The sequence below is a fragment of the Balaenoptera acutorostrata genome, unplaced genomic scaffold (genome assembly GCF_949987535.1).
Source record: "Balaenoptera acutorostrata unplaced genomic scaffold, mBalAcu1.1 scaffold_1321, whole genome shotgun sequence".
NCBI classification, from domain to species: domain Eukaryota; kingdom Metazoa; phylum Chordata; class Mammalia; order Artiodactyla; family Balaenopteridae; genus Balaenoptera; species Balaenoptera acutorostrata.
Genome location: NW_026646766.1, coordinates 3,267 through 11,103, shown reverse-complemented (window position 1 = coordinate 11,103; position 7,837 = coordinate 3,267). Strand labels below are relative to the sequence as shown.

Here is a 7,837-nt window from a genome sequence, read left to right as displayed (position 1 = left end):
TTGCCATAGCTAGGACTTCCAAAAACTATGCTGAATAAAAGTTGTGAGAGTGGACATCCTTGTCTTGTTCCTGATCGAAGAGGAAATGCTTTCAGCTTTTCACTGTCGAGTATGATGTTAGCTGTAGGTTTGTCATATAAGGTCTTTATTGTGTTGAGCTATGTTCCCTCTATGCCAACTTTCTGGAGAGTTTTTATCATAAATGGGTGCTGAATTTTGTCAAAAGCTTTTTCTGCATCTATTGAAATGATTATGTGGTTTTTATTCTTCAATTTGTTGATGTGGTGTATCACACTGATTGATTTGTGGATATTGAAAAATCCTTGCATCCCTGGGATAAATCCCAGTTGATCATGGTGTATGAACCTTTTAATGTATTGTTGGATTCGAATTGCTAGTATTGTGTTGAGGATTTTTGCATCTATGTTCATCAGTGATATTGGCCAGTAATTTTCTTTTTTGTGTGGTATCTCTGTCTGGTTTTGGTATCAGGGTTATGGTGGCCTCACTTGAATGAGTTTGGGAGTGTTCCTTCCTCTGCAATGTTTTGGAACAGTTTGAGAAGGATAGGTGTTAGCTCTTCTCTAAATGTTTGATAGAATTCACCTGTGAAGCCATGTGGTCCTGGGCTTTTGTTTGTTGGAAGATTTTTAATCACAGTCTCAATTTCAGTGCTTGTGATTGGTCTGTTCATATTTTCTATTTCTTCCTGGTTCAGTCTTGGGAGACTGTACCTTACTAAGAATTTGTGCATTTCTTCCAGGTTGTCCATTTTATTGGCATACAGTTGCCTGTAGTAATCTCTTATGATCCTTGGTATTTCTGTGGTGTCAGTTGTAACTTCTCCTTTTTCATTTCTAATTTTATTGATTTGAGTCCTCTCCCTTTTTTTCTTGATGAGTCTGGCTAAAGGTTTATCAATTTTGTTTATCTTTTCAAAGAACCAGCTTTTAGTTTCATTGATCTTTGCTGTTGTCTTCTTTGTCTCTATTTCATTTATTTCTGATCTGATCTTTATGATTTCTTTCCTTCTACTAGCTTTAGGTTTTGTTTGTTCTTCTTTCTCTAGTTGCTTTAGGTGTAAGGTTAGGTTGTTTATCTGAGATTTTTCTTGTTTCCTGAGGTAAGATTGTATTGCTATAAACTTTCCTCTTAGAACAGCCTTTGCTGAATCCCATAGGTTTTGGATCATTGTGTTTTCATTTTCATTTGTCTCTAGGTATTTTTTTTAATTTTCTCTTTGATTTCTTCAGTGAACCATTGTTTGTTTAGTAGCATATTGTTTAGCCTCCACGTGTTTGTGTTTTCTATAGTTTTTTTCTTGTAGTTTATTTCTAATCTCATAGCATTGTGGCTGGAAAAGATGCTTGATACATTTTCAATTTTCTTAAATTTACTGAGGCTTGCTTTGTGGCCCAGCATGTCATCAGTCCTGGAGAATGTTCCACGTGCACTTGAGAAGAATGTGTATTCTGCTGCTTTTGGATGAAATGCTCTATAAATATCAATTAAGTCCATCTGGTCTAATGTGTCATTTAAGACCTGTGTTTCCTTATTGATTTTCTGTCTGGATGATGTGTCCATTGATGAAAGTGGGGTATTAAAGTCCCCCACTCTTATTGTGTTACTGTCGATTTCTCCCTTTATTGCTGTTAATATTCCCCTTAAATATTGTGGTGCTCCTATGTTGGATGCATATATATTTTCAATTGTTATATTTTCTTCTTGGATTGATCTCTTCATCATTATGTAGTGTCCTTTTTTGTCTCTTATAAGAGTCTTTATTTTAAAGTCTACTTTTTTCTGAGATGAGTATTGCGACTCCAGCTTTCTTTTGATTTCCGTTTGCATGGCATACCTTCTTCCGTCCTGTCACTTTCAGTCTGTATGTGTCCCTAGGTCTGAGGTGGGTCTCTCGTAGACAGCATATATACGGGTCTTGTTTTTGTATCCATTAAGCCAGTCTGTGTCTTTTGGTTGGTGCATTTAATCCATTTACATTTAAGGTAATTATCGATATGTGTGTTCCTATTGCCATTTTCTTAATTTTTTCGGGTTTGTTTTTGTAGATCATTTTCATCCCTTCCTCTTTCGTTCTCTTCTCTTGTGATTTGATGACCATCTTTAGTGTTGTGTTTGGGTTACTTTTTCTTTTTTGTGTGTGTATCTATTGTAGTTTTGGGGTTTGCTGTTCCCATGAGGTTTTGATATAGCCGTCTATATATGTACAGGGTTGCTAGTCTTTTTCCCACCTAGAGAAGTTCCTTTAGCATTTGTTGCAAAGCTGGTCTGGTGGTGCTGAATTCTCTTTGCTTTCGCTTGTCTGTAAAGCTTGTGATTTCTCCATTAAATCTGAATTAGAGCCTTGCTGGGTAGCGTATTTTGGCTGTAGGTTCTTCCCTTTCATCGCTTTAAACATATTGTGCCATTCCCTTCTGGCTTGCAGAGTTTCTGCTGAGAAATCAGCTGATAACCTTATGGGAGTTCCCTTGTATGTTATTTGTCATTTTTCCCTTGTTGCTTTTAGTATTGTTTCTTTGTCTTTAATTTTTGTCAATTTGATGACTATGTGCCTCAGCGTGTTCCTCCTTGGGTTTTTCCTGGCTGGAACTCTGTGCTTCCTGGACTTGGTTGACTGTTTCCTTTCACATGTTAGGGAATTTTTCAGCTATTATCTCTTCAAATATTTTCTTGGGTCCTTTCTCTCTCCTCCTTCTGCGACCCCTGTAACGCGAATGTTGGTGCGTTTAATGTTGTCCCAGAGGTCTCTTAGGCTGTCTTCATCTCTTTTTTCTTTATTGTGTTCCACGGCAGTGATTTCCACCATTCTGTCTTCCAGGTTACTTATCTGTTCTTCTGCCTCAGTTATTCTGTTATTAATTCCTTCTAGTGTATTTTTAATTTCAGCTATTGTATTGTTCATCTCTGTTTGTTCTTTAGTTCTTCTAGGTCTTTTTCAAACATTTCTTGCACCTTCTCCATCCTTGCCTCCATTCTTTTTCCGAGATCCTGGATCACCTTCACTTTCATTATTCTGAATTCTTTTTCTGGAAGGTTTCCTATCTCCACTTCATTTAGTTTTTTTTTCTGAGGTTTTACCTTGTTCCTTCATCTGGGACATAATCCTCACCTTTTCATTTTGTCTAACTTTCTGTGGTTGTGGTTTTCATTCTGCAGGCTGCAGGATTATAGTACTTCTTGCTTCTTCTGTCTGCCCTCTGGTGGATGAGGCTATCTAAGAGGCTCGTGCAAGCTTCCTGATGAGTGGAACTGGTGGTGGGTAGGCAGGGCATGCTCAGTAAAACTTTAATCCACTTGTCTGCTGATGGGAGGGCTGTGTTCCCTCCATGTTGGTGTTTGGCCTGAGGCGACCCTGCACTGGAGCCTGCAAGCTGTTTGGTGGGGCTAATGGGGGCCTCCGGGAGGGTTCACACCAATGAGTACTTACCAGAAGTGGTGCTGCCAGTGTCCTTGTCCCCATGGTGAGCCAAAGCCACCCCCAGCTCTGCAGAAGACCCTCCAACACTAGCAGGTAGGTTTGGTTCAGTCTCCTGTGGGGTCACTGCTCCTTTCCCCTGGGTCCTGGTGCGCATAAGACTTTGTGTGTGCCCTCCAAGAGTGGGGTCTCTTGTTTCCCCCAGTCCTGTGGAAGTCCTGCAATCACATCCTGCTGGCCTTCAAAGTCCGGTTCTCTGGGGATTCCTCCTCCTGTTGCTGAGCCCCCAGGTTGGGAAGCCTGACACGTGGCTCAGAGCCTTCACTCCAGTGGGAGAACTTCTGTCGTATAATGGTTCTCCAGCTTGTGAGTCGCCCACCCAGCAATTATGGGATTTGATTTTATCATGATTGTGCCCCTCCTACCGTCTCATTGTGGCTTCTCCTTTGTCTTTGGATGTGGGGTATCTTATTTTGCGGGTTCCAGCGTCTTCCTGTCAATGGTTATTCAGAAGATAGTTGTGATTCTGGTACTCTGGCAAGAAGGGGTGCACACACATCCTTCTAACCCCCCATCTTGAGCCACTCTTCCATAAATGTTTAAACGATAAGCTTTAATATCAATAGTATATTTATGTTAAAATAAAACAATTTTCTTTCATCTGCTATGAAGACAGGGTTTCTTTGACTGTAGGTCTGCTCTTGATAAGAGATTGGGAAAGGTTTTTCTGCACCTTTTAAATAATCTGCCTAGAAAGGGGATAGTTTTTCTCTTTCCAAAATAATTTCCTGTGCTTCATGTTGTGTTTATCATGTCTTTAACTACATAAGAAAACTGTCTTCTCAGTATTAAAATAGCTAAGTTTTGCTCACAACTATGTATCCTGCTGTATTTGCTTTTAAATTCTTTTATTGTCACTTCGGTTAAATAGATAATTAAGTATTGTTCCATAATGGTCTGTGATCCCATTTAGTCAAATGTCCCTTTCTCTTAAACTATCTAGAACCCCATGTTATTTTGGGGATCTCAAGAAGAGATAAAAATAGCAAAAATCATTAGAAAACCTTGGTGTATACTGTTCATGGATAAGTACTCTGAAGAGGTGAGTGTGTCCATTGTAAAGCAATTATACTTCAATAAAGATGTTTAAAAAAAAAGCATGCATCCATATATAAGAAGACTGGAAGGAAAATAAAAATGTTGATGCATTGGAAAAAAAAAAAAAGTACAGAGCTCTTCAATTCTAAACCCTTAATTAAAAGCCTTTTACTTGAACACCCCCAGCCGCAAAAATGTACAGAGATGGCTCCATCTAGCACCGTATATTATTTAGATGCATCCGTATACACAGTGAGATTAAAAGAGTGCAAGTATTAGTCTACTAAACAAAATCAACCAATCAGTCAATCAGTCAATCATGGGCAATTTGCCCCCCTCCAATTTAAACATTGTGCATTTACCAGGCACCCTGTTTTAGATCATTTTTATTTTAATCTGTCAGAAATTCCAGATTTTTACTACTTATATTAAATAACTTCTAAGGGACACTTGTCATTAAATAATATCTAATATTAAGAAAAGGAAATGTATTTGATCTGCAGTATGTAGTATTAATATAATCTGTATAATGTGTTATTTGAAATTTCCACTCTATTTTCCAAGGAATAAAGCATTGATACTAAATACAAAAAAAAAAAAGAGGTGAGTGTGTATCTGTTTTCAGAAATTTTGTTATGCAAATATAACCTGCATTTTTAAGATGAGCAATGAGATGATACCCTACATACGGTTTTGTACACTGCTTTTTTTCTACAAACACCATATTATGGAGGTCAATTCACGCCAATCAGTATAAGCCCACATAATAATAAAATGGCCTTAAACACTAATGGTCAATTTAGGTATGATAATCATAAGAACTGTTAATTATAACTGCTGACTCCCTCAGTTCCCCACACTGTGGTAAGTGCTAAACCTGTACTTGCTCATTTAATCCTCATCACAACCTATGAGGAGGAGCTCCTGTTGCCCGACTAACCATCAGGGGACTGAGGCACAGTGATGGCAGTGCTAGCCAGTCACAAGATTAAGATATGACTTCTGGGTGGCAGCTGAGCCCCACATCTAACTAGTGTACACTAGTGCTTCTTATCTGATAAGACCCTCAACCTTACTGTTCATCAGGGCACAGCAAAATAAAACTAACGTCCCATGGTTTTTTCTCAGTTAGCTGGGCAAAAGTTTAAACAACAGATCTTAATCAGTGTGGTTTGGAATTTGGAGACCTGTGTCCTGTTATATTGTGGAAGGGGCTCCTCCAACATTCTGTCTCCCTTCCTGTGCCTCAGGGATGTTCCCCTACTAAAGTGGATAACTCTCCTGTGCTTGGAGCAGAAAATGTTTATGTTTCTCCAGCCTTTTTAATATTTTGTATAATTGCAAGGGCAATAGGAATTTATTACAGTTAAAAATAGATAACATACAAATGGAAATAAAATAATAATACCTCAAAGCCCACCATCTGAAGAAAAGTCCTTCTAGGCGCTTAGCGCCGAGCCGGCTGAGAGGAAGATGTGTTGGGTGCAGGGCTTGGGCTGCTGCTCTCGCCCCTTCGGTCACCGCCCCTGGAAACCCCTTTTGTAAAGCCTATACAGTTCAGACCCCCGATCAGACCCCCGAGAGTACGTCTCCAACTGCTGCTACAGAGGTTTATTCAACAGCTTTAGCTGTTTGCCATGGACCACTGGACCTCTCTGACTTTCTGATCAAAGCTCGTGAGCTAAAGGACGATGAACATCAAAGAAGAGTCATACAGTGTTTGCAGGAATTACATGAGGACCTTCAAGGATACAGTATAGAGGCAGAAGGCCTTGTTTTCTAAGGTACAGGGAAAACAATGGTGATGGACATGTTTTATGCTTATGTGGAAATGAAGAGGAAAAAACGGGTTCATTTTCATGGTTTCATGCTAGATGTTCACAAAAGAATACACCGCCTTAAACAGAGTTTGCCAAAAAGGAAACCAGGACTCATGGCTAAATCATACCATCCAATAGCTCCTATAGCTGAAGAAATCAGTGAAGAAGCATGTCTCTTATGTTTTGATGAATTTCACGTCACGGACACTGCTGATGCCATGATTCTGAAACAGCTTTTTGAAAACCTGTTCAAAAATGGGGTCGTCGTTGTGGCAACATCCAACTGGCCACCAGATGATCTCTATAAAAATGGACTCCAAAGAGCTAACTTTGTACCATTCGTAGCTGTCCTGAAGGTCTCTGAGGCAATGAGAGAGTGGGATGCATGTATGTGGGCAATGCTGTATTTCTTTCTGGAATACTGTAATATGCTCCGGCTAGATTCTGGGATAGATGATCGGAAAAAGGAACTTCCTGCTGCAGGAGAACTCTACTATCTCACAAGTGAAGCTGATGTGGAGGCTGTCATGGATAAGTTGTTTGGTGAGCTGGCTCAGAAACAAAGCGATTTAACTAGACCAAGGACTCTAAAAGTGCAAGGCAGAGAGCTGCGGCTGCATAAAGCCTGTGGAGCCGTTGCCGACTGCACATCTGAAGAGCCATGTGAGAGAGATCCCATCCAGGACACCACATTACCTTTAGTCATCATGCCTCCTTAGATTCCTCTTAGCTGTGACAATTTCTCAGACTTTCCTTCTTTTTGATGACCCTGACAGTTTTGAGGAATACTGGTCAGTTATTTTGTAGACTGTCCCTCAAATGGGATTTGTCTGATGTTTTTCTCATGATTTGACTGGAACTGTGGGCTTTGGGAGGAAGACCACAGAGGTCAAGTGCTATTTTCATCAGATCATATCAAGGGCACATATGATCAATATGACTTAACACTGTTGATGTTAACCTTGATCACACTTGTCTGAGGTAGTGTTTGTCCCCACTGTAAAGTTACTCTTTTCCCCCTCTTTCCATAGTGAACTCTTTGGAAGGAAGTTCTTGCTGAGTTCTCATGTAGCAGCGAAGAAGAAAATCCACAATTATCTAACAAGGCTGTTAAAATACTTTTCCCTTTTCCAACTACACATTTGTGTGAGGCTAGATTTTCTTATATGACTCAACCAAAGCAACATATAACAATAGTCTGACTGTAGAAGCAGGTATGAGAATTCCACTATCTTCTATTACGCCAGACATTAAAGAGATTTGCCCAAAGTATAAAACAATGCTACTCTTCTTACTATTTTCATTTTAGAAATATAATTATTTTCATAAAAATGTTATTTCTGTTAATTTTATGGGTTGAATATAATGGTTTTATCATTGTTATTTTAAATAAATTAATAAATATTTTATAAATTTTATTTATTTATTTATTTATTTGGCTGTGTTGGGTCTTCGTTTCCGTGCGAGGGCTTTCTCCAGTTGC

At 39.2% G+C, this 7,837-nt stretch overlaps 1 protein-coding gene across 1 annotated transcript; it reads left to right on the top strand.

Moving 5' to 3' along the window:
• The first annotated feature begins 2,561 nt into the window (after positions 1-2,561).
• On the top strand, positions 2,562-7,073 carry LOC130707022 (AFG1-like ATPase). The gene is given in 2 exon segments (XM_057539667.1): positions 2,562-2,577; positions 5,986-7,073. Coding segments are annotated over 2 exon segments (1,104 nt in total).
• Positions 7,074-7,837: the final 764 nt, after the last annotated feature.